Raw genomic sequence first — 27,708 nt, forward strand, 5'->3', positions numbered from 1 at the left:
ATCATTTTTTCCACCTCCCTAACTGACCTTGGGAAGGAATGCTGAGATGCAGAATTGAAATGCTGTCCATGGGCTAAAGTAATCCCAGAGTTATTGGGTAGAATTTCCAGGATTTAGACCCAGGAATGGGGAGATTGTTCAAATCCAGGATGGTGTCAGTCATGGAGAGGAATTGTGGATCTAAATCAAAAAAAGAATCTTTAAAAAATCAAAATTGAACATGTAGCTCCTGTTGTTCCCTTGAGCTGCTGCCCTTGTCCTTGGAGTGTTGTGGTCACAGGTTTGAGAGGAACCGGTGTGTGTTTTGTAGATTCACAAGGCTGTGTCCTCAGCCCTCTACTCTACTCCCTAAACACTCATGGCTGTGTGGCCAGATTCTGCTTTAACTCCATCTACAAGTTTACAGATGATATCACCGTAGTAGGCTGTATCTCAAATAACAATGAGTCGGAGTACAGGAAGCAGACAACTTAGTGACGTGGTGTCATGACAATAACCTTTTCCTCAATGTCAGCAAAACAAAAGAGCTGGTCATTGACTTCAGGAAGAGGGCGGTGTACATGTTCCTGTTTACATCAACGGTGCTGAGGTTGAGATAGTTGAGAGTTTCAAGTTCCTGGGAGTGACATCACCAACCTGTCCTGGTTCAACCACCTAGATTCCACGGCCAAGAAAGGGCACCAGCAACTCTACTTCCTCAGGATGCTAAGGTAGAGTGGACAGCCAGCACCTTTTTACCAACACCAGAGGACATCCATTGAAGGTGAGTGGAGGAAAATCTAGGGGAGATGTCAAAGGTCGGTTCTTTACACAGAGAGTGGTGGGTGCCTGGAACGCACTGCTGGGGGTGGGGGTAGAGGCTGATACAATGGGGACGTTTAAAAGACTCTTAAATAGGCACATGGATGTAAAAGAAATGGAGGGTTATGGGCTGTGTAGGAAGGGGTTAGATTGATCATGGAGTAGGTTTGTATCGGTCGGCACAACATTGTGGGCCGAAGGGCCTGTACTGTGCTATACTGTTCTATGTTCTACTCAATGGGGCTGTCTGATCAGGCCACCTTTCCTATTCCTGCCCTGACATTCTTTATACATCTGTACGGAATGAGAACGACTCTTTGCTTGTTGCATTGAACATAAAAGATGGTGGTCCAGAGCTGGAATAACGGGTGCAGTCTAGGCCAGCTTGTTATGGGGAAGATTTTAGATCAAAGTAAACCTAACAGTGATGATTCATTGGAATGGAATCAGGAATAAGGAGTCACGGTTCATCCTAGAACCTCTGAGTTTCTTTTAATTTTTCAATACAACCAAAGATTATCAGAAAATTAATTCCTGGAAGTGATGAGAAGTTTAGGAATGCACTTGCAGAATGAACGTGTGATAGAGAGTAGATAGAGTTAGAGAGTCACAGAGTTGTACTGCACGGAGAAAGGCCCTTTGGCCCATCATGTCCGTGCTGACCAAGATCTACATTCAAGCTGTGGAGGCAAAATAAAATCAAGACGTCCAGAGTAGTAGAGAGTAGCTTTATTGATTAATCAGGAGAACAGACCAGAAAGTCTCTGAGACTGCTCTGCCCAAGCACAGTTTCCCCCTGTTTATATACTTCTAATGTACATACAGGATCAAGCACAACAGATATCTTTGGCTTATTCAAACATTTCCCCAGGTCCAGGGGTGTTAATTGAACCAATGTCTCTTCTCTTCTTCTGTGATCAGATCAATTGGTCCTGCCCTCCTCTCATCCTGACTTTGGTTTTATAAGGTTAGTGTTAATCAGATTAATTTTAGAATACTTCACCAAATGTTCCACAGTGGTTTTCAGAGACATTTCAGATTTAATTAACAGAGGTTCTTGCAAGTCTCCCTTTCTTTCCCAGCACAATGTGCTCCAAGGTGCAGCTGTACCCAAGGACGAATAGCAATCACACTGTTTCGAACCTTAACCCTTGGTCTAACTATTAGTTTTGCTAATCCCTGCTTCTCTTTATTCCCTTCTAAACTAATCCCATTTCCCAGCTCTTGGCCCATATGCCTCTAAACTCTTGTCATCCATATACCTGTCCACGTACAGTACAGTAGATACTGTCCAGGTACAGTAGATACATTCTTCAATGTATCTACTGTACCTGCCTCACCCACTTCCTCTGGCAGCTGGTTCCATCAAGCTACCACCCACTGTGTAAAAAAAGTTGCCCCTCAGGTTCTTATTAAACCTTTTACCTCAAAACCTCTAGTTTTCGATTCCCCAACACTGGACCGAAGACCGCTCACCCTATCCATGCCCTTTGTGATTTCATATACCTCTGTGAGATCACCACTCAGTCTCCTATGCTCCAAGGAGTAAAGGCCCAACCTGCCTAACCTCTCCCTATAACCCAGTCCCTCGAGTCCTGGCAACATCTTCGTAAATCTTTATTTGCACTCTTTCCAGTTCAATCACATCCTTCCTATAGCAGGGTGAACAAAACTGAACACAATCCTCCAAGTGTGGCCTCACCAATGTCTTGTACAATCACAGCATAACCTCCCAACTTCCATATTCAATGCCCTGACATGAAGGCCAGAGCGTGCCAAACGCCTTCTTCACTGCCCTGTCTACCTATGACTCCACTTTAAGGGAACTACGCACCTGTACTCCAGATTTGCCAGTGGGTTTTTGAAAGGGAGTTAGATGCTTGACATGGAGATACTTGCTGGGTCTGGAGGATGCAGAGGGGAATGTGAATAGATGGATAACTCCTTCGAAGGAAGACACAGGGCCAGTGGCCCGGTTTGCTTCCTGCTGTGTTGTATGAGTATAACCTTTTCTAGGTCAGCAGTGACATATTTCAAGCAACTGATGACTTAATAGCAAGAAGGCATTATTCACCATTGCCATGCAGTCGAGGGCTTGCAACATTTCTTCGACCATGGAACAGTTGACAACATGAGTCAGACATTCCAACATTATTTAAAAGAGAATTAGCTAATTACTTGAAGAGGGGCATTTGAAAAGGGTATGTAAGGAGGGTAGGAAACTGGGAGTAAATCAGAAATGCTGAGAGCAACATCTGTGTAAAGAGAAACAGAATTAACCTTTCGCCATTTCTGTGTTCCCCCTCCACAGATGCTGCCTGACCTACTGAGTGTTTCCAGCATTTTCTGTTTTTACTTCAGATTTCCAACATCTGCAGATTTCTTGCTTTTCATTGGGAGATCAGCATTGTACGACAGCATTGTCCTGTGATGTAACTTCCATGTGAAAGACCGAACCAGCGATGGTGTAGCACTCCTTCAGCACTGCACTTGGGCAGCCAAGATTGTGTTGTAAATCCTGGTGTGGTTTAAAACCCGCAGTCTGTGCTGTGGAAAAAATGCTCCTGGGCACTAATTCAAGCAGACACTCCATTTACCTCATTATTCCTTTTTTACAAGAATTATTTATTTTTGTAATTTATAGTAATTTTCTGTCTTTGCACTGTACTGCAGCTGCAAAACAACACATATCACGTCATCTATCAGTGATAATAAACCTGATTCTGGTTCTGATTCTGAGAAACTGCTCTGTGTCACAGAGTCATGAAGTTATACAACACGGAAACAGACCCTTTGGCCCAACTTGTCCATGCCGACCATGACGTCTGTCTGAGCTCATCCCATTTGCCTGAGTTTGGCCTGTATTCCTCTAAACCTTGCCTATCCATGTATCTGTTGAAATATATTTTAAATTTTATAATTGAACCTGCCTCTACCACTTCCTCTGGCAGCTCATTCCATACACCCACCACTCTCTGTGTGAAAAAGTTGCCCTCAGGTCCTTTCTCCTCTCACCTTAACCTGTGCCCCTCTAATTTTAGACTTCTCGACCCTGGGAAAAAGACTGTGATCTTTCACCTTATCTAGAACATAGAACATAGAACAGTACAGCCCACGATGTTGTGCTGACCTATGTAAACCTACTCCATGATCAATCTAACCCTTCCCTTCTACACAGCCCATAACCCTCCATTTTCTTACATCCATGTGCCTATCTAAGAGTCTTTTAAACGTCCCTATCGTATCTGCCTCCATCACCACCCCTGGCAGTGTGTGCCAGGCACCCACCACTCTCTATGTAAAAAAAACCTACCTCTGACATCCCCCCTAAACGTTCCTCCAGTCACTTAATGGGTGGTCCTCTGGTATTGGCCATTACTGCCCTGGGAAAAAGATGCTTTATTCTACACCCCTCATGACTTTATATACCTCTATAAGGTCACCCTCAGCCTCCTACACTCCAGGGAAAACAGCCCTAGCCTATCCAATCTCTCCTTATAACTCACGTCCTCCAGTCCCGGTAACATCCTCGTGAATCTTTCTTGCACCTTTTCCAGCTAATCACATCCTTCTGATAGCTGGACAACCAGAACTGCACACAGTGCTCCAAGTGGTCTCACCAACAACTTGTACTGTTGCAACAAGATGTCTCAACCCTCTGTAGGACGGCACGGTAGTGTGGCAGTTAGTGTAATGCTACTACAGCGCCAGCAATCAGAGTTCAATTCCGGCCGCTGTCTGTAAGGAGTTTGCACGTTCTCCCCGTGTCTGCGTGGGTTTCCTCCGGGTGCTCCGGTTTCCTCCCTCATTCCAAAGATGTACAGGTTAGTAGGTTAACATGGGTGTAATTGGGCAGCACAGGCTCCTTGGGCCGGAAGGGCCTGTTACCGTGCTGTATAACTAAAGCTTAAAGTTTAAGAAACTCCTGTGCTCAGTGCCCTGACTGATGAAGGCAAACATGCCAACTGTCTTCATCACCTTGTCTACCAGTGTCGCCACTTTCAAACAACTATGTACTCCTGGGTATAAGTTGTGCATGTGAAAATGAAGTTTTGTCCTTGGCCCCCTAGAGCCTCTTGAGTTGGACACAGAACATAGAACACGACAGCGCAGGAACAGGCCCTTTGACCCACCATGTCTGTGCCAAACACGATGCCAAGTTAAACTAATCCCAGCTGCCTGCACTTGAGCCATATCCCTCCATTCCCTGCACATTCATGTGCCTGTCTAAAAGCCTCTTAATCACCACTATCGTATCTGCCTCCACCCATTCCCCTGGCAGTCCGTTCCAGGCACCCACCACTCTGTAAAAAAACCTGTCCTGCACGCCTCCTCTAAACTTTCCTCCTTTCTACCCTAGGAAAACGGACTCTGACTATCTACCCCTCCAAAATTTTATAAACTTCTATCAGTTGTGAGTTTGTCCCCATCTAAGAGACTTGGGCACAGTTTCCAGTCTGAGATCCCCAGTCAGTGCCAAACTGTCAAAGATTCCGCCCTTTTGGATGAGATCCTGATCCATAGCCTGGTTTGCTCTCTCAGCTGGATGTAAAAGATCACATTAGAATTAATTGGAAATGAAAGAAAGCTCTCACCAGGGTCCTAGGCAGGAATTATACCCCAATCAGCATTTTGGTGACTGCAAATTGGCCACTGCACTTCTTCCACTGCCTCAGCAACAGAGAGAACTTTGCTGACCGCAAATTGCTTTGGACCTCCTGAAGTCATGTCAAACCCCACGGAAGTTCTCCCGAGGCCTCTCATGTGATAAGAAATGTAATCCTTGAGGACAAATACCTTGTATTGATGCTGAAGGAAGGGTGTGAGGACTACTAAGGCATTTTAAGCAGGGCACAGTTCTGGGTCCAGTGCCAACACAGTAAGAGCAGGCAGTTCATGATCATTATCTGAATGTGGGGGCTGGATGGTTGCCCAGTCTGAATTCATCCAGGATCATCTGGTGTTCATAACCCACACCAGCAAGCTGTTCATATGAAATGGGTTATTTACTTTGACAGCAGCCAGTTCCAGCTGGGGTTAAAAATAGTGCACAGCAATGAGGAACACCACCAGGTTCAGGAACAGCTACTCCCCTTCAACCATTCAGTTCTTGAACCAACCGGCACAACCCTGATCACCTCCTCAGTACAGCAACACTATGATCACTTTGCACAAAATGGACTTTTTTTTTGTTCTAATTGTGTTATTTCTTGTGAATATTGCGTACAATTTGTGTTTATGTTTTCCTTGTGAATGCTGCTTATCTGATGCTCTGTGCCTGTGACGCTGCTGCAAGTAAGTTTTTCATTGCACCTGTGCACACATGGACTTGTGCACATGGAAATAAACTCAACCTTGACTTTGACATTGAAACCGGGGATCCCAAGGATTTTATATTCCTGACGCAGATTATACGTGTTACACAGTGTTGTTATTTAGGGCTGTAAATAAGAGAAATTAGAACATAGAACAGTACAGCTCAGGAACAGGCCCTTTGCCCACGATGTTGTGCTGAAGTAATTAAGCAATTGGCACCTAATCCCTTCTGCCTACACATGGTTCATATCCCACCATTCTATTCACATTCATGTGTCTATCTAAGAGCCTCTTAAACACCTCTATTGTTCCTGTCTCCAACCCCACCCTTGGCAGCACATTCCAGGCATCCACCGCTTTCTGTGTAAAAAACTTGCCCCGCGCTCTTTTGAACTTTCCCCCTTTCACCTTAAGTGCACACCCTTTGGTATTAGGCATTTCGACCCTTGGAAAAAGGTACCGACTGTCTAGTCTATCTATGTCTTTCATAAGTTTAGGAACTTCTATCAGGTCTCCCCTCAGCCTCCACCGCTCTGGAAAAAAAACAACCCAAGTTTGTCTAACCTCTCCTTATAGCATGTACCCTCTAATCCAGGCAGCATCCTGGTGAACCTCTTCTGCATCCTCTCCAAAGCCTCCACGTCCTTCTTGTAATGGAGTGACTAGAATTGAATGCAATACTCCAGATGCGGCCTAACCAGAGTTTTATAAAGCTGCAAAATAACTTCCTGACTCTTGAACTCAGTGCCCCAACTAATAAAGGTAATCATCCATCACCCAATCAACTTGTGCAGCCACTTTCAGGGAGCTATGGACTTGGACCCCAAGATCCCTCTGTACATCAATACTGTTAAGGGTCCTGCCATTCACAGTGTACTGTACCTTTACACTTGATCTCCCAAAGTGCAACACCTCATATTTGGCTGGATTAAACTCCAACTGCTATTTCCCTGTCCATTTCTGCGACTGAAATATATATCCCGCTGTATCCTTTGGCAACCTGCTACACTGTCCACAACACCACCAATCGTCATCTCGTCTGCAAACTTACTAACCCTCCCCGCCCCCCCCATCCACGTTTTTACCCAGGTCATTTATATACATCACAAACAACAGAGGTCCCGGTACAGATCCCTGAGGAACGCCACTAGTCACAGACCCCTGTGGCATTTAATCCAGTCAAGTTGTCGGTGTGCTGTGTTTTGCACTGAAGAAAGATGCAGAAGAGGTTCACCAGGATGCTACCTGGATTCGAGGGCATGTGCTATAAGGAGAGGTTGGACAAACTTGGGTTGTTCTCTTTGGAGCATCGGAGGCTGAGGGGAGACCTGATAGAGGTTTATAAAATTATGAGAGGCATAGGCAGGGTAGACAGAGTCTTTTACCCAGGGTCAAAATGTCAAACACCAGAGGATGTGCATTTAAGGTGAAGGGGGAAAGTTCAAAGGAGATGTGCAGGGCAAGGTTTTTACACAGAAAATGGTGGGTGCCTGGAATGTGCTGCCAGGGGTGGCAGATACGACAGAGGCATTTAAGAGGCGTTTAGACAGACACATGAACAGGCAGGGAATACGGACCGTGTGCAGGCAGATGGGATTAATTTAACTTGGCATCATGGTTGGCACAGACATAGTGGACCGAAGGGCGTGTACCTGTGCTGTACCGTTCTGTGTTTTATCTCCCCCCCCCCCCCCCCCTTATACCGCCCTTCTCCCCTCTCCACTCTCAGTCCTGATTTAGGGTTTCGACTGATAAATCTTTCCCCCCACAGATGCTGCTCGACCCATTGAGTTCCTCCAGTAGGTTGTGTGTTGCTCCAGATTCCAGTGTCTGCCGTCTCTGGTGTCTCCAAGTCTTTCTTTCACTCTTGTTCTGCCGAGTTGCATTTGTCCGAGCCAGTTTTACACCGCCCTTCCCGGAAGCTGGAGAGAATGCAGAGGAGATTTATGAGGATGTTGCCGGGACTCAAGGGACTGAGTTATGGAGAGAGGTTGAGCAGGCTGGGACTTTTTTCACTGGAGCTTAGGAGAATGAGGGGTGATCTTATAGAGGTGTATAAAATCATAAGGGACATAGACACAGACGTACCTCAAGGATGCGTGCTTAGCCCATTGCTCTACTCTCTCTACATTGATGACTGTGTGGATAAGCACAGCTCAAATGCCATCTATAAATTCACCGATGACACCACTGTTGTTAGCAGAATCTCAGATGGCAACGAGGAGGTGTACAGGAGTGAGATAGATCGGCTGGTTGAGTGGTGTCACAACAACAATCTCACACTCAATGTCAGCAAGACCAAGGACTTTAAGGAGGGGAAGTCGGGAGAACACAGACCAGTCCTCATTGAGGGGTCAGCGGTGGAAAGGGTGAACAGCTTCAAGTTCCTGGGTGTCAACATCTCAGGATCTATCCTGGGCCCAACACATTGTCGCAATCACGAAGAAGGCAGGCCAGCAGCTCTACTTCATTAGGAGTTTGAGGAGATTTGGTACGTCACCAAAGACTCTTACAAATTTCTACAGATGTACGGTGGAGAGCATTCTGACTGGCTGCATCACCACCTGGTACGGAGGCTCCAATGTGCAGGATCAAAAGACGCTGCAGAGGGTTGTAGACTCAGCTGGCTCCATCATGGGCACAACCCTCCCCGCCATCGAGGACATCTTCAAGAGCCGCTGCCTCAAGAAGGCGGCATCCATCACTGAGGACCCTCACCACCTGGGACATGCCCTCTTCTCGTTACTACCATCGGGGAGGAGGGTACCGGAGCCTGAAGATCCACACTCAACGATTCAGGAACAGCTTCTTCCCCTCTGCCATCAGGTTTCTAAACGGTCCATGAACCCATGAACACTACCTTGTTATTCCTCTTTTGCACTATTTATTTATTTTTGTAACTTACGGTAATTTTTATGTCCTGCACTGTATTGCTGCCGCAAAACAACACATTTCACAACATACGTCAGTGATAATAAACCTGATTCTGATTCACCCAGAGGGTGGTCCGTATATGGAACGAGCTGCCAGAGGAAGTGGTGAGGCAGGTACATTAACAACACTCGGACAGGTACATGGATAGAGGGATATGGGCTAATCGTGGGCAAATGGGACTAGTTTAGATCTTGGTCAGCATGGACCAGTTGGGCTGAAGGGCCTGTTTCCGTGCTGTATGACTATGAGTCAGGCAGAAACAGGGAATATTCAGAACTGAGGGCTGATGAAAATCAAATAAACTGCAGATGCTGGAAAATTTGAAGAGACTGTGAAGTCTGTGTGTGTGTGTGTGTGTGTGTGTGTGTGTGTGTCTCTGTGTGTGTGTGCACGTGTGTGTCTGTGTGTGTGTGCACGTGTGTGTCTGTGTGTTTATGTGTGTCTGTGTGTGTTTATGTGTGTGTGTGTACATCTGTGTGTGTAAGTCTCTGTGTGTATGTGTCTGTGTGTCTGTGTGTGTTCATATGTGTGTGTGTCTGTGTGTGTCTGTGTGCGCGTGCATATGTGTGTGTGTCTGTGTGGGTGCGTGTGTGTGTGTCTGTGTGTGTTTATGTGTGTCTGTGTGTGTGTTTATGTGTGTGTGTGTGTGTAAGTCTGTGTGTGTGTGACCTGCTCTGACTGTAAATCCTGGGAAAGTGAAAGGAGCATTTTTTTCCTCTGGAGTTCCTTGAATTAAGGGCGTGGGGTGACTGGGAGGCCGACAGATTTGTGAGGAAGTGAGGGACTCCCTCCGGGTTTAGGAGGCCGGCCAGTCAGTTACTGTGCTTGCATGCACACGTGGCTATTTGTGCATCGCCGGGGCTTATCTTTGTTGAATTTTGTTTAGTGTGTGTGTGTTTACAGTGGGTTTGTACACCCCTGTAAGTCGCACCTGGTCAGCAGCTGGTAAATTTATTACATTCCACACACACACAGGGATTGCGGCGCATTCCCCAGATTGGAAGCATTTGTTTCTAGACTGGAACCGAGCTGCGGGCTGGGATTTTTTTCTGGCTTGTGGGCTGGGATTCCTTGCACAGGGCTCTGCTCGTCAGTCGGGGCTCTGAATGCGGAGCGGACAGGATGGGTGCCCGGGACCGGCCGCTCACCACTTGCATCCTGCTGCTCTCGCTGCTCCGGACTGCGGCTGGGGATGTCTCGGAGCACCCGGTTGACCATAAGAACCCCCCGGCGCCCGGCGCCGACCACGGTCCCCTGGCCCGGCACTTTGGCAAGGCACGGCTGCTGGTCATCTCCGCTCCCGGTCCCGGGGACACGTCCTACCGGCTGATGGAGAGGCAGGTGGATCTCCACAACAGGGCACTGAGGTGCGAGTTGGCGCTGAGGGACCTCCTGGTGCTGGTGGTGTTCCAGGGCACCCGGCCGGCCCAGGGCAAGTTGCTGAGGGTGTCCCCGGAAGGGAAGGTCCAGGAGGAGAGGCTGAGGCCGGAGGCGGTGAAGCAGGTCACCCAGCGCCTGTCCCTGGAACCTTCTCACTTCGGGATGGTGCTCCTCAGGAAGTCGCTGCAGGTCTACGAGAGGTTCCCCTACGCGGTGAGGATGGAGGCGGTGTTGGAGACGGTGGACCAGATGCCCCTCAGGAAGGTGGAGAGCTTGACCAGGAGGGCGCAGAAGCAGAAATGCAAGGGATCCCAGGCCGGGAGAGCCTCAGGACAGGTCCACGCCAGCAGGAACTTGGCCAACAGGACAATGTCCATTAGGACCATGCCCAACAGATCAATGATCAACAGGACCATGTCCATTGGGACCATGCCCAACAGGTCTCTGGTCAACAGGACCAGGTCCATTGGGACCATGCCCAACAGGTCTCTGGTCAACAGGACCAGGTCCATTGGGACCATGCCCAACAGGTCTCTGGTCAACAGGACCACTTCCATTGGGACCGTGCCCAACAGGACTGTGCCCAGAGGTTCTTCGTCCAACACCCGGTTGAGACCAGGTTTTCCCAATTCTCGGAAGCCCTTCAGATCAAGCGGGAGATACCCGATGAGGCCTGGAGTGCTGTCCCCAGGTGGGAGGACGCGGGGTAAGCAGAAAGCTCTGAGCTGGGCCCAGGGCTCAGCTGGGGAGAGGAAGGCCAAGTTGCCCAGGAGCCCAGCAAACTCCAGAGTGTCTGCCACCAGCCCGGTGCAGGAGACTGTGGAGCACCTGATGGGACAGATCAAGCAGAAGGTGCAGCAGATGATGGCAGCTAATCCCAGGCACCCCCTCCAGCGCAAGCACAATGGCAGCCAAGTCTCCCGGGCAGGACTCCCCACTGACCACTCCTCTGGAACCCCAACTGTGGCTCCCACTCCTGACTTTGGACTGGGCTCCCAACTCCCCGATGCTGTAGCTCCATCCTCTGTGGCCCAGCAACTGAACGAGGGGAGCCCCGAGAGGTCCACAGCCCTCGGCTCCAACCCAAGCACAGCACGATCCCAAGACGATCAACACAAGCGACAGACTTTGGTCCCCGTGGCTCCCACCCACCGGCCTTCCCAGTCACCCACGTCACGGACCACCCTCCCCAAACAGTCCGAGGCCCCATTCCCCAATCCTGGTGGGAGGCCTTCAAGCCCACCGGAGGAATCGCTGAGATCAGCTTTCCAGTCCTGAGCGAACCCACAGGCGAGGAGGGAGCAGACCAGCCCTTCCAACCCTCCGTCCCACAGCCACCGGAGATAGGGCATCGAGGCAGAGAGGCGGGGATCCGCCCTCCATCGACAGACCTGAGCCAGACTAGCCCACCGTCTGCTCGAGCCAAGGCCAAGAAGGTGAAGAGCGAAGGCAGGGAGAACTCGGGCAAAGGAGGCAGGGGCAAAGGCCGAAAGAACAGGAGGAACCGGAAGAACAAGAAGCAAGGATCCGGTGGCACAAAGCAGGCCGGCAGCCAGCAGTTCCTGGAGCACTTCCTCAACAAGAGGAGGCTGTTGGTGAGTAGGCTGGAGTCACAGAGCGATACGGCATGGATACAGGCTCTTCAGCCAACCAGTCCATGCCGACATGGTGCCCACCCAGCTAGTTCCAACTTCCTTGCGTTCGGCCCATATCCCTCCAAGCCCCGTCCCTCCATGTACTTCTTAAACAATACTGTTGTACCTGCCTCAGGCTGCTCAGGAAGTACTGTTGTGCTTCCTCTGGCAGCTCATTCCACACATTCGCCACCCTCTGCATGAAAAAGTTGCCCCTCAGGTCCCTTTTAAATCTTTCCCCTCTCACCCTAAACCTGTGCCCCCTAATTTTGGACTCCCCTACCCTGGGGAAAAGACTGTTACCGTCCACCTTATCTATGCCTCGCATAATCTTAAGGTCACCCCTCATTCTCCTACATTCCAAGGAATAAAGACCCAGCCTGCCCAACCTCTCCCTATAACTCAGGCCCTCGAGTCCTGGCAACATCCTCGTAAATCTTCTCTGCACTCTGTCCAGTTTAACCACGTCTTTCCTACAACAGGGTGACCAAACTGTTTAATAGTACTCCAAGTGCAGCCTTACCAGCATCTTATATAACTGCAAGGGAGGGAGTGTGGGGTTAACAAACCAGATAGTAGACCTCCAAGGCCTGTATTAACTCCTGTCCCGGGACTGGACACTGTGTCCATGCTGCAGAGAATAAGCACTTTGCAGTTGCATAAAACTGTAGTTCAGCTGCACTTGGAACATTGTGTGTAGTTCTGGTCGCTCCATTACAGGAAGGATGTGGGGGCTTTGGAAAGGGTGCAGAAGAGGTTCACCAGGATGCTGCCTGGATTAGAGAGTATTAGCTATAAGGAGAGGTTGGACAAACTTGGGTTGTTTTCTCTGGAGCGGCGGAGGCTGAGGGGAGACCTGATAGAAGTTTATAAAATTATAGACACATGAATATGCAGGAAACAGAGGGATGTGGATCATGTGCAGGCAGAAGGGATTTAGTTTAATTTGGCATTGTGCTCGGCACAGACATTGGTGGGCCGAAGGGCCTGTTCCTGTACTGTACTGTTCTGAGTTGTAGACCGTTTGAAAGAATTGTCATCATTTATGGCAGAGAAAAAACCCACTTGGCCCATCGTGTCTGATGCAGCCAGAAATAAAGCTACTTGGAATTGGATTTGGTTTATTGCTGTCACATGTACCGAGCTACAGTGAAAAGCTTTTGATTGCGTGCCATCCAGACAGATTATTCCGTACATTAGTAGAAACAGCATGCAGAATAAAGTTCAGTGCAGGCGGACAAATAAAGTGCAAGGGCCACAATGAGGTAGATCGTGAGATCAAGAGTTCACCTTTTCGTGTATGAGAGATCTGTTCAAGGGTCTGATAACAGCAGGGTAGAAGCTGTCCTTGAGCCTGGTGGTACGTGCTCTCAGGCTTTGTATCTTCTGCCCGAATGGGAGGGGGGGGAAGGGAGAATGTCCAGGGTGGGTGGGGTCTTTGATTATGTTGGCTGCTTTCCCGAGGCAGCAGGAAGTGTAGGTTCAACTAATCCCACTGCCCAGCTCCAGTCTGTGACAAAGTACGCTACGGTGTGTGTGTGTGTGTGTGTGTGTGTCCAGGTACTGTCTACCTGTGGGGAGGGTCCCTGCCTACAGCACCCTATCCCCACCACCCTTGGGTGAAGAAACCTCACCCTATCTCCCTTCACTCACAAGATCACAAGACAAGGGAGCAGAAGTAGGCCATTCGGCCCTTCGAGTCTGCTCCAAGGAAAAGAAAGGGAAAAAGAAATGAGAAATGGGGAAAAAGTCTGCTCCATGAGCTAAAGGAAAAAAAAACACTATTCCTTTCTAGCCCCAATTTCCGGCCTTATCCCCATATCCCTTGATACCCTGACTAATTAGATAACTATCTATTTCCTCCTTAAATGCCTTCAATGATCGGGCCTCCACTGCTGTACCTGGCAAGGAATTCCACAAATTCACCACCCTCTGGCTAAAGAAATTTCTCCTCATCTCTGTTTTAAACCTGTACCCTCTAATTCTAAGATTGAGCCCGCTGGTCCTGGACTCACCCACCAAGGGAAACAGCTTGGCCACATCTACTCTGTCCAGTCCTTTCAACATTCGAAATGTTTCTATGAGGTCCCCTCTCATTCTTCTGTACTCCAGTGAGTACAGTTGTTTCCCTTCAGTCTGTGTTTCCTGGTTAGTGAACTCTCGGCTGAGGGGAGGCTGGTGTGGCCTGTTCACCTTTGCTGAGCTTCTCATAACGAACAAAGATCACTCAATACAGTAACCACACGTCCGCAGTGTTGTAATGAACAGCATAAAAGGAGCACAAGACTGATAAGAAAAGACAATTACTAAAACCTGGAGAGAGAGAGAGAGAGAGAGAGGAGGAAATAGTTCTGTGGTTCATAGGAACGAAGGTATGTATGTACGTCAGACTTTTGAATTTAATAATATTACGGGAGCTTGTTCGTATGTACAGGTGTCAGTAAGTCAGGTGTCTGTAACATGGGGCAGCCTTCATTAAATCTCTCAGGCTCAGACCTAAAGAGAACAAACCCTGCACAACAGGACCTGCCTCATTAACCGTAATTGCCCCTGAAGTCGAAGTCAAAGTCAGGTTTATTGTCATCTGCACAAGTCCATGTGTGCACAGGTGCAATGAAAAAGTTACTTGCAGCAGCATCACAGGTATAGAGCGTCAGATAAGCAGCATTCACAAGAAAAACATAAATTAAACATAATTTAAACACAACTTTTACAAGAACACAATTAGAACAGAAATATCAGGTCCATCTTAGTGTAAAGTGATCAAAGTGGTCATAGTGTTGCTAAACTGCAGTGATTAGGGTTGTGCCGGTTGGTTCAAGAACAGAATGGTTGAAGGGAAGTAGCTGTTCCTGAACCTGGTGGTGTGGGACTTCAGGCTTCTGTACCTCCTGCTCGATGGGAGCTGCGAGAAGATGGCATGGCCTGGATGGTGGGGATCTTTGATGATGGATGTTGCCTTCTTGAGGGGCAATGACTGAGGACCAGAGGATATCTTGAGTTTAATGCTGTCCCCACACTCTCTGCCCACACTCCACAGTAGCCTTGACCCCATAAGCATAGAAGGCCAATCAGCCCACTCAGTTAATGTTGCCTCACATGCCAATCCCATTCTTATACTGGAGGTCGGGATTGAACCGGGGTCTCTGGTGCTGTGAGGCAGCGGCTCTACCCACTGTGCCACTGGTACTTCGGAGTTCCTTCCCTGAAACTCTTCATCTCCTCCTTGCCGTTTATGATCTAAACAAACCACTTTGACAAACTGGTCCCCCCCCTCAATACCTCCCGCCAGGACCCAGCACGAGAGGCATAGATAAGGTAGGCAGTAAATAACTTTTCCCCATGGCAGAGGTATCTAAGACCAGAGGGTATAGGTTCAGTGAAGACGCAAGACACTGCAGATGCTGGAAATCTGGAGCAGCACACAAAATGCTGGAGGAACTCAGCAGGTCGGGCAGCATCTATGGAGGGAAATGGAAAGTCGACGCTTCAGGTCGAGACCATCAGGACGCCCAGTGGTACTTGTCGTCCGTATGTGGAGTGAGCTGCCAGAGGGAGTGGTTGAGGCAGGTACAATAACAACTTATAAAAGACAGTTGGACAGGTACATGGATTGGAAAGGTTTAGAAGGTTGTGGGCAAATGCGACTAGCTTGGATGGGAATCTTGGTCAGCGTGGAGCAGTTGGGCTGAAGGGCCTGTTTTCATGCTGTATGGCTGTATGACTCTATGAATAGACAAGGCTTTTGGTGCAGAAATCAAGCAAGAAGTTTGTCAGATTGGAGAGAAAAGATCGGTAGGAATGACGCCGGAACTGCAAGATTACTGGATCAAGGACAGCTCAACAGGCTCGGAAAATTTGGACTGAGGGATGGGCAGGGTCAGGGTTGGGATCAGTGACCTGATGGTAAGGTTTTGTCAGCATAAACGCTGTACGAGAGTTTCTCACTGTGCAGAGGACAGCTGGGAATTGAGCAGAGTGGTGGGAATGTGGATGCAAAACACGGTGATGCTGGAGGCCAGGCAGCATCCGTGGAGAAAAGCAGGTGGTCAACGTTTCAGGTCAGGACCCTTCGATAGGAAAAGGGGAAGCCCAATATATAGGAGGGAAAAGCAGAGCAGTGATAGGTGGACAAAAGAGGGGAGGCGGGGTGGGCACAAGGTGGTGATAGGTCGATGCAGATAAGAGATGGTGATAGGCAGGTACAGGGGAGGAGGGGAGAGCAGATCCACCAGGGGATGGGTCAACGGTAAGGAGAGAGGGGGGGATAAAAGGAGGCCAGGAAAGGGAAGAAGAGAAGACGCATGGTGGGGGGTGGGGGGGGGTTACCTAAAGTGGGAGAATTCAATATTCATGCAGTTAGGCTGTTGGGTACATGGGAATGTGGAGCTTGCTTCCGTAGGGAGAGGCTGGGATGAAGCAGGTCAGATGAACTCGAAGGGAGGCTCTGTAAGCAGAAGGGAGACGGGAATAGAGGGGTAGACTGATGGATAAGCAAAGAGAATCAAAATGCTGGAAACACTCAGCAGGTCAGGCAGCAGCTGTGGAGAGAGAAGCACAGAGTTAATGTCTCAGGTCAATGACCTTTCATCAGTACTGGGAAAAGTTAGGAATCAAACTTTATAAATTAAGGGGAAGGGGAGGAGAGAACAAAGGAAAGATTGTGAGCAGGTTGAGTTCTGATGCAAGGTCACCAATCTGAAACAACAACTGTTTCTCTCTCCACAGAAGATGCCTGACCTGCTGAGTGTTTCCAGCATTTCCTAGTGTTACTTCAGACTTCCAGCAGCATTTTGCTCTGGGGAGTGGAATTGCTTGGATGATGTTCCTACAATGGAACTGGGTTAACCCCTAGACCTCACTAAGTATGTGTGTGAGTGAGAGGGAGAGAGTTTGTAGATGATACAGCACTGCCAACATCAGAACAAGTTATCAATTAACACTCACCGGATTCCTCCAGGAAAACTTAAGTATCAAACCCTCTGTCTTCTCCCTCCAAGACCTGGTCTCAGTAACAGTTAGCTTGAAGCTGAGGTATGGTTTAACCTGACAGAAGTTTATAGAATTATGAGAGGCATAGATAGGGTAGATAGATTCTTTTTCCCAGGGTAGGAATGTCAAATACTAGAGGACATGCATTTAAGGTAAGGAGGTGGGGAAGTTTAAAGGAGATGTGTGGGGCAGGTTTTTTACACAGAGAGCGGCGGGGGCCTAGAATGTGCTGCTGGGGGTGGTGGTGGAGGCAGATACGATAGAGGTGTTTAAGAGGCTGTTAGTTGGACACGTGAACATTGAGGGATGTGGATCATGCACAGGCAGGAGAGATTAGTTTGATTTGGCATCGTGTTTGGCACAGACATTGTGGGCCGAAGGGCCTGTTCCTGTGCTGTACTGTTCTGTATTCTATTTTCTGAAACTAACCTGTGTCCCTTCTGGAGAGAAGAAACTTCCTGGCCTGCACATATAAGTGTCTCCACTCTCACCCTGATGAGGTTGACCCTAACTTCTCTCTGAAGCAAGTTAGCAAGTTTTGAGTTGTATCAGTCCACTGCAGCAGTTGGAGAAGACCTTTTCAAGCCCCACTAGCCGCCACCTTTTCAAGCCCCACTAGCCCCAGGTAACAAGTGCTGGCCTTGCCAACAATGCCCAGGTCACCACCTTTTAGAATTTACGAGAATGTTGCCAGGGCTTGAGGGACTGAGTTATATGGAGAGGTTGGGCAGGCTAGGACTTTATTCCTTGGAGTGTAGGAGACTGAGGGGTGGTCTTAAATTGGTAAATTGGTTTATTAATGTCACATGTATCGAGATACAGTGAAAAAATTTGTTTTGCATGCCATCCATACACATCATTTCATCACATCAGTGCATTGGGGTAGTACAAGGGAAAACAATAACAGAATGCAGAATAAAGTGTTACAGTTACAGAGAAAGTGCAGTGCAGGCAGACAATTAGGTGCAAGGTCATGACAAGGTAGATTGTGAGGGCAAGAGTCCGTTGCCTGCCTGCGTCTGCCTGCACATGATTTTATACACCTTATAGAGGTCTATAAAAACATGAGGGGCATAGAGACGGTGAATGCACAATCGTCCCAGGGTACTGGAGTCTAAAACTAGAGGGCATGGGTTTAAGGTGAGGTGAAAGATTCAAAAGGAACCTGAGGGGCAACTTCACGCAGAGGGTGGTGAGTATATGGAACGAACTGCCAGAGGAAGTGGTTGAGGCAGGTACATTAACAACATTTGATGGATATTTGGACAGGTCCATGGATAGGAAAGGTTTAGAGGGATATGGGCCAAACACTGGCAAGTGGAACTAGCTTGGTGGACATCATGGACCAGCTGGGCCGAAGGCCCTGTTTCCGTGCAGTATGACTCTGCGACACTGTTACAGTGAATACTGTAGATCGGGCACAGCTTGTTTTCTGTGAGACTCTGGTGTGGAGGTGGATGACTGTGTGTGGTGCTGCGTGTGTGACGCACCTCGCTGTTCTTTGACAGGTGATTACTGCGCCCAGCAAGGACAGCAAGCTCTACATCCAGCAGAGGGATGAGTATCTGGAGCACGTGTGTCAGCTGGCTCTCCGGCGGATCAGTGTGGTCATCATCCTGGGCTCACCATCCAACAGCACCCTGACGGTGGAACACTACCAGACCCGTGAGTGTCCTTGTCCCCACACCACCCCAATTCCATCCATTCCAGTCTCCCAGCCTCTCTCCTCGCCCCCCCATTACAACCACATTACTGGTTCTGACACTTCCATCACCTCCTTCATCAAACCCATTCCAACCCTCTCATCCCCCGCTCCAAACATCCCATTCCCCCATTCCCTATGTCCCATATTCCAAGCCTGTCATGTCCCATTTATAAATTCCCCATCCCAAGTCTCCCATCTTCCAATTCCAAACCTGCTCATCCTGAACCTCCCATCCATAAGACCACACGACTGTAAGATACAGGAGCAGAATTAGGCCATTCAGCCCATCGAGTCTGCTCCACCATTCAATCTTGGCTGATTTTTTTTCAATCCCATTCTCCTACCTTCTCCCCATAACCCTTAACCCCCTTACCAATCAAGAACCCATCAATCTCTGCCTTAAATACACCTAGTGACTTGGCCTCCACAGCCGTCTGTGACGACAAATTCCACAAGATTCACCGCCCTCCGGCTGAAGAAATTCCTCAGTTCTAAAGGGACGTCCCTTTATTCTGAGGCTGTGCCCTCGGATCCTGGACTCTCCCACTGATGGAAACATCCTCTCCATATCCACTCTATCCAGGCCTTTCAGTACCCGGTAGTTTCAATGAGATTCCCCCTCATCCTCCTGAACATTGAGTACAGACCCAGAGACGTCAAACACTCCTCATACATTGAACCTTTCATTCCCGGGATCATTCCTGTGAACCTCCTCTGGACCCTCTCCAGGGCCAGCACATCCTTCCTTAGATACGGGGCTCAAAACTGCTCTCAATACTCCAAATGTGGTCTGACCAACGCCTTATAAGGCCTCAGCATTACATCCTTGCTTTTATATTCTGGTCCTCTCGAAATGAATGCTGGTGCAATGAATCGTGATGTAGGGCTCCCAAGTCCCTTTGCATCTCTGATTTCTGAATTCTCTCCCTGTTTAGAAGGTATCCCCTCCATTCCAACCCTCGCGCTCTACACCATCCATCTCTGACCCCACCCCCCCATCTCTCTATCATATCTCAGCCCACTCCTTCACCGAATCCCCCTTTCCCAACGTCTCATCCCCCTTCTTTGTCACTTCCTGCCCTCCTTTTGGCACCTGTGATGTGGCCTCCTCTACATCGGCGAGACCAGGCGTACACTGGGTGACTGCTTCACCATCTGTAACAACCACGAGCTCCTGGTTGCCTGTCGTTTCACCTCCCCTCCCCACTCCCACACCGACCTGTCTGTCCTCGGGCCTCCTTCCGGGGTGAGGCCGAACGCAAGCCCACCCTCCGCCCAGGTGGTCGACAACCCCACGGCATGAACCTTGAATTCTCCAATTTCAGGTATAGAATTGGTTTATTATTGTCACATGTACCGAGGTGCAGTGAAAACTTGTCTTGCATACCGTCCATACATATCAATTCATTACACAGAGCATTGAGGCAGTACAAGGGAAAACAATAACAGAATGTAGAATAAAGTGTTCCAGTTACAGAGAAAGTGCAGTGCAGATAATCTGTTCCCTTCTGATCCACCCAGCTTCCCTTTCTTCCCAACCTTCTCCCCCCCAGCCCCCCCATTACTCAATTTCTTTTCCCTCCCCCACCCAGCTCCGTCTGCCCATCATCCCCCCCACCCCCGCCAGCCCTTGCCTCACCCTCTTCCTCTCACCTCTTTATCCCAGCTGTCTCCCTCCTCCACTGTCACTCTGTAGAACTCTGGTTAGGCTGCACTTAGAGTATTGCGTGCAATTCTGGTCACCTCACTGTAGGGAGGATGTCGAGGCTTTAGAGAGGGTGCAGAGGAGGTTTACCAGGATGCTGCCTGGATTAGAGGGCACGTGCTATCAGGAGAGGCTGGACAAACTTGGGCTCTTTTCTCTGGAGCGGTGAAGGCTGAGGGGTGATCTGTTGGAAGTGTATAAAATTATGAGGGGCGTAGATAGGGTGGACGAGCAATATCTTCTTCCCATTATTGAGTGATCCAATACCAGAGGGCATGCATTTAAGGTGAGAGGGGGTAGGTTCAGAAGAGATGAGAGGGGTAAGTTTTTTTACTCAGTGGTGGATGCATGGAATGCATTGCCTGATAGGGTGGTGGAGGCAAATTCATTGGGGGCTTTTAAGAGGGGCTTGGATGGGCACATGAATGAGAGGAAAATGGAGGGATATGGGTATTCTGTAGATAGGAGGGATTAGCTATGTCGGCACAACATTGTGGGCCGAAGGACCTGTTCTGTGCTGTACTGTTCTATGTTGTATGTTCAGTCCTCATGCAGGGTCTCAACCTGAAACATCGACCATCCCTTTCCCCCATCCCCCCCCACCCCAACAGATGCTGCTCGACCTGCTGAGTTCCTCCAGCAGATCCTTGTGTTGGCAAAAGAGTCACCTGAGGTGGAAGGTTTCAGTGATCTCACTGGAAAGGCTGGGTTTGTTTTCCCTGGAGGGGGGGAAGCTGAGGGGGGACCTGATCAAGGTACCTAAAATTATGAGGGGCACAGATAGGGTAGAGGGGAGGAAACTTTCCCCCATAGCAGAGGTGTCTAAAACTAGAGGGCACAGGTTTAGGGTGAGTGGCAAGAGGTTTAGAGGGGATCTGAGGAAGAATGTTTTTCCCCCCAGAGTGGGGTTGGAATCTGGAACACACTGACTGAGGGGCTGTGAGACCCTCACAGCATTTAAGAAGCACTTGGGCAATCACCAAGGTTCAGAAAGCTGCGAACCAAGGACCGGTGAATGGGATTAGCGCTCGGTGGTTGCGTGGACAAGTTGGGCCGAAGAGCCTGTTTCTGTGCTGTCTGATTTTTGTCTTCACTTTAACCCCGGTGTGTTTTAATTCCATATCCCTTCCTGAGAAACAACTATTGACCTCAGTTTTGGAATTTTTAATTGACCTCCCATCCCCAAGCTCTGCAGTTTTTAAGGGGCCATCCTTGGATTATGGACTCCTGATTTACGGACACCCCCACGTATGAACAAGCTCCTATAATATTATTAAATTCAAAACACGACATATATACATATCTTTGTTCCTACAAACATATAACAGTACAGCACAGGAAAAGGCTCTGCTGCCAACAGTGTTGCACCGAGCTAATTAAACAAGTAATTAACTGTCTAACTAAACTAATCCCTTCTGCCTACACAATGCCCATTTCCCTCCATTCCCTGCACATTCATGTACCTATCTAAGAGCCTCTTAAACGCCCCTATCGTATCTGCCTCCACCACCACCCCTGGCAGCACATTTCCAGGCACCCACCACTCTCTGTGTAAAAAAAAAACTTGCCCCACACATCTCCTTTGAACTCTCCCCCTCTCACCTTAAATGCATGCCCTCTAGTATATGATATTTCTACTCTGGGAAAAAGACCTGACTGTCTACTCTATCTGTGCCTCTCGTAATCTCATAAACTTCTATCAGATCTCCCCTCAGCCTCCACCGCTCCAGAGAAAACAACACAACTTTGTCCAACCTCTCCTTTTAGCACAGGCAGCATCCTGGTGAACCTCTTTTGCACCCTCTCCAAAGCCTCCACATCCTTCCTGTAATGGGGCGACCAGAAATGAATGCAATACTCCACATGCGGCCTCACCAGAGTTTTGTAAAGCTGCATGAACACGAGGAGACAGCAGAACTAGTTTCTTCTCTCCCTTCACTATCAGTAATTGTCCTTTCTGATCAGGCTTATGTGCTTTTGATGCTGTTCATTACAACACTGGATCTGTGGTTACATCTCAATTGATTGTGTGTATTTTCCAACTTATGGACGAAATTGACTTTGGGATGTCTGTAAAAACGGAACCTGTTCATTACCCAGGACAGCCTGCACTCCAGATCTCCACCACCTGTGTTAACAAGTGTCAGACTGTAAATCTGCGGTTACTCCCCCAATGCTATTACACAACACTGCTTCAGCACATCTGGAATCTAGATGCACAGCTGGTGCCATGTGTTTCTTCTGGCTGTAAGCATCTGAACGGCAGGCACGGTAGTGTAGTGGTTAGCATAACGCTATTACAGCACCAGTGACCTGGGTTCAATTCCGGCCGCTGTCTGTAAGGAGTTTGTACATTCTCCCCGTGTCTGCGTGGGTTTCCTCCGGGTGCTCCGGTTTCCTCCCATATTCCAAAAGACGTACGGGTTAGGAAGTTGTGGGCATGCTACGTTGACGCTGGAAGTGTGGCGACACTTGTGGGCTGCCCCCAGAACACTTGACACAAAAAGATGCATTTCACTGTGTGTTTCGATGTACATGTGACTAGTAAAGAAATCTTATCTACGGTGGGGTTTGAACAGTCTGACAGCCCTAACAATGTGATTAAGGTGGATGCCGTGTAGTCCAGTGATATGGCGCTCCTGTACACTGCTCCTCAGGGGAGCCTTCCATAGTGTCACAGAGTGATACACCACAGAAACAGGCCCTTCGGCCCAACTCATGCATGCCGATCGTTGCCTACCTGAGCCAGTCCCATTTGCCTGCATTTGGCCCATATCCCTTTAAACTTTTCCTATCCATGTACCTGTCCAAATGTCTTTTAACTATTGTACCTGCCTCAACCACTTCCTCCGGCAGCTCGTTCCATACACCCACCAACCTCTGTGTGAAAAAGTTGCCCCTCAGGTCCCTTTTAAATCTTTCCCCTCTCACCTTAAACCTGTGCCCTCTAGTTTTGGACTTCCCTACCCTGGGGAAAAAAAACTTGGACTATTCACCTTATCTATACCCCTCATGATTTTATAAACTTTTATAAGGTCGCCCCTCAGCCGCCTACGGTCCAGGGAAAACAGTCTCGCCTTATAACCCAGTGTTTAAAGGGATAGCGCAGCTAGAATTTTACCCATTATCTAGGAGTGCTTGTTCAACTTTAAATATATCCTACTCTAAAACAACGCTGCTGCTTTATGTTTCCTGTGATGTCATTGGTGAGACCACAATTGTAGTATTGTGCACAGTTCTGGTCACCCGGCTATAGAGAGGATGTCATTCAGCTGGAAAGGCTGCAGAAAAGATTCAAAGGACGTTACCAGGACTGGAGGGTTTGAGTTATAAGGAGAGACTGGACAGGCTGGAACTATTTTTCCTGGAGTGAAGGAGGCTGAGGGGTGACCTTATGGAGGTTTAAAAAAATCATGAGGGCATAGATAAGGTGGATGGTCTTTTTCCTGGGGTTGGTGAGTCTAAAACAAGAGGGCATGGATTTAAAGTAAGATGGGAAAGATTTAACTGAGGAGCAAGTTTTTCACACAGAGGGTGGTGGGTGTATGGAACGAGCTGTCAGGGGAAGCGGTAGAGCGGGAACAAGTACGGCATTTAAAAGACATTTGGTCAGGTACATGGATAGGAAGGGTTTGGAGGGATATGGGCCAAACGTGGGGAAATGGGAGTAGCTCAGGTGGGCACCTTGGCCGGCATGGACCAGTTGGGCCGAAGGGCCTGTTTCCGTGCTGTGTGACTCTGACTCTTTTTTTTCCTCTTAGTTTCCTCTACCTGACCAGCCTCAGCTAATAGGGAATCTCCCTGTTTCCCAGCTTCACCTTGTTCTTATTGTCAGGTTTACAGGAGGTGCAGTTTCCCCACAGGGTTCAATGTTGGGAATGCAGTATTATAACACCAGAAGATATAGGAGCAGAATTAGGCCATTCGGCCCATCGAGTCTGCTCTGCCATTCAATCATGGCTGATTTATTTTTCCCTCTCAACCCCATTCTCCTGCCTTCTCCCCGTAACCTTTGACACCCTTACTAATCAAGAACCTATCAACCTCCGCTTTAAATATACCCAATGACTTGGCCTCCACAGCCGTCTGTGGCAACGAATTCCACAGATTCGCCACCCCCTGGCTAAAGAAATTCCTCCTCATCTCTGTTCTAAAGGGACGTCCCTTTATTCTGAGGCTGTGCCCTCTGGTCCTAGACTCTCCCACTACTGGAAACATCCTCTCCATGTCTACTCTATCCAGGCCTTTCAATATTCGGTGGGTTTCAGTGAGATCCCCTCTCATCCTCCTAAACTCCAGCGAGTACAGGCCCAGAGCCATCAACGTTCTGCATACGTTAATCCTTTCATCCTCTAGGATCATTCTCGTAAACCTCCTTTGGACCCTCTCCATGCCAGCATATCCTTCCTTCGATATGGGGCCCAGTGTTAGCCTCGATCATGGACTCCTGTCCATCAGGACCAGAGTGCTCCCAGGAATCAGAGAGTGCCTACTTTGGAAACTTCTCCATCTTGCTGGAATGGATAGACTTTAGTGGTCACAGTCATTTTCCCAGGGTAGGGGAGTGTGAAACCAGAGGGTGGAGGTGAGAGGAAGTGGTTGAGGCAGGTACAACAACAACATTTAATAGACATTTGGACAGGTACATGGATAGGAAAGGTTTAGAGGGATGAGGGCCAAACATGGGCAAATGGGACTGGCTTAGATGGGCATCTTGGTTGTCATGGACCAGTTGGGCCGAAGGGCCTGTTTCTGTGCTGTATTGCTCTATGACCCTCCACCTCTCTCTCTCCCCTTCAAACTGCTCCTTAAAACCCACAAGTGTTTGAACAACTTTCCCGATACCACCTTATGCAGTCCGGTGTAAAGTTCTGTTTAATAAGGCTCCAGTGAGCATTAGGAATATTTAAAGATGTTATACATGGCATTGTTGAAGCTACTTAAGGCCACATGTTGCGTCTAGTAACTAAATCACTGTGTTCCTGTTTGCAAGGAAGTACCTCATTTAACCAGCCTCTTTCCAAGAACGTTTCACAGCCAATGAAATATTTTTAAAGCGCACTGTCTGTGCTTTCCTGAACAAATGCAGTTGAGTTTGCACACAAGAAGGTCCCACAGAGAGAGATGAAAGCCGGGTCATACTGATTGAGATACTGTGGCCAGAACATCGGGAGAATCCAGCTGCTGCTTACACCCTAGACTAGACTGATGCTGCCTCCATAATCCACCAAATGACACCTCCAGTCTTCCGGCTTGTTGTCCTGTATTGTGAAGGGTTGGTGTTTAAGAATAGGGAGGCTGTGTTCCAGTTGTACAGGACACTCCTTGAATACTGTGCATAGTTTTGGTCCCCTTGCCTAACAAAAAGGATAGAGTAGCATCGGAGGTAGTCCAAAGGGGATTCACGGAAGAGAGTTGAGGCCTGCATAGATCAGCCGATGATCACATTGAATGGTGGGGCAGGCTTGAGGGGCCGAGTGGCCTCCTCCTGCTCCTATTTCCTTGTGTTCTAAATTGATAAGTTGGTTTATTATTGTCACATGTACCAAGGTGCAGTGGAAAACTTTTTTGCATGCCGTCCATACAGATTGTCATCAGTGCATTGAGGTAGTACAAAGGAAAACAATACAGGATGCAGAATAAAGTGTTACGGTTACAGAGAAAGTGCAGAGCAGGCAGACAATAAGGTGCAAGGTCATAATGAGTTAGATTGTGAGGTCAAAAGTCCTACTGAAGACAGGGCTGTACTTGATCTTACCTTCGAAAATTAAACTGGGCAGGTGATCGAAGTGTCAGTGGCAGAATACTTTGGGAACAGCGATCATAATTCTTGGAATTGGAATTGTTTTTTTACTATCACATGTACCGAGGTACAATGAAAAACTTGTCTTGCATACCATTCGTACAGGTCAATTCATTACACAGTGCATTGAGGTAGTACAAGGGAAAACAATAACAGAATGCAGAATAAAGTGTTAGTTACAGAGAAAGTGCAGTGCAGGCAGACAATAAGGCCATAGTGAGGTAGATTGTGAGGTCAAGAGTCCATCTTATCGTACTAGGGGTCTGTTCAATAGTCTTATAACTGTATAACTTATAAAGTGCAGAGGAGATTCGCCAGGACTTTGCCTGGACTGGAGGACTTTAGTTATGGGGAGAGATTGGATAGGCTGGGCTTGTTTTGCCTGGAGCGAAGGAGGCTGAGGGGTGACCTGATAGAGGTGTGTAAGATTATGAGAGGCACAGATAGGATGGGCAGTCAGAATCTTTTTCCTGTGGGAGGGGTACCGAAAACAAGAGGGCGTAGGTTGAAGGTGAGAGGAAGGAGTTTCAAAACGGATCTGAGGAGAAAGTTTTTCTACACACAGAGTGGCTGATACCGCGGACATCCTGCCAGAGGAGGTGGTGGAGTCAGATGTTTAAGGGACATTTAGCCAGACAAGGCATGGAAGGATACGGCCCTAATGCAGGCAAATGGGATTAGTGTAGATGGACGAAAAGGTCGGCACGGACGTGGTGGGCCGAAGGGCCTGTTTCTGTGCTGTACCACTCTGGGACTCTGATTTAATGGGGGAGATATGGAATTGGCAGGGGTTCAGGACTGCCAGACAAGTACAGCTGAGGTCAGAGTGAAACCAGCAACTAATTTTTCATGCAAAAGGGAAAAGAGGTAGAAACGTAGAAAACCTACAGCACAATTCAGGCCCTTCAGCCCACAAAGCTGTGCCGAACATGTCCCTACCCTAGAAATTACTAGGCTTACCCATAGCCCTCTATTTTACTCAGCTCCATGTACCTATCTAACAGTCTCTTAAAGGACCCTATCATATCCGCCTCCACCACCATTTCCGGCAGCCCATTCCACACACTCACCACTCTCTGAGTAAAAAACTTACCCCTGACATCTCCTCTTTACCTACTCCCCAGCACCTTAAACCTATGTCTTCTTGTGGCCACCATTTCAGCCCTGGGAAAAAGCCTCTGATTATCCACATGATCAATACCTCTCATCATCTTATACACCTCTATCAGGTCCCCCCTCATCCTCCGTCGCTCCAAGGAGAAAAGGCCGAGTTCCCTCAACCTGCTTTCATAAGGCATGCTCCGCATTCCAGGCAGCATCCTTGTAAATCTCCTCTGCACCCTTTCTATGGCTTCCACATCCTTCCTGTAGTGAGGCGACCAGAACTGAGCACAGTGCTCCAAGTGGGGTCTGACCAGGGACCTATATAGCTGCAGCA

The 27,708-nt window shown here is 48.5% G+C and overlaps 1 protein-coding gene across 1 annotated transcript in view; it reads left to right on the forward strand.

Annotated features, from left to right (window-relative positions):
- The first annotated feature begins 10,092 nt into the window (after positions 1 to 10,092).
- Positions 10,093 to 27,708, forward strand: part of LOC127572537 (coiled-coil domain-containing protein 80-like) — a 38,067-nt gene continuing 20,451 nt past the window's right edge. The window contains 3 exon segments of the mRNA XM_052019907.1: positions 10,093 to 11,544; positions 11,547 to 12,026; positions 18,566 to 18,722. Coding sequence (XP_051875867.1) covers positions 10,174 to 11,544; positions 11,547 to 12,026; positions 18,566 to 18,722 — 2,008 coding nt within the window. The 5' untranslated portion in view covers positions 10,093 to 10,173.

Source organism: Pristis pectinata, chromosome 7, assembly GCF_009764475.1.
Source record: "Pristis pectinata isolate sPriPec2 chromosome 7, sPriPec2.1.pri, whole genome shotgun sequence".
Classification (NCBI taxonomy): Eukaryota; Metazoa; Chordata; class Chondrichthyes; order Rhinopristiformes; family Pristidae; genus Pristis; species Pristis pectinata.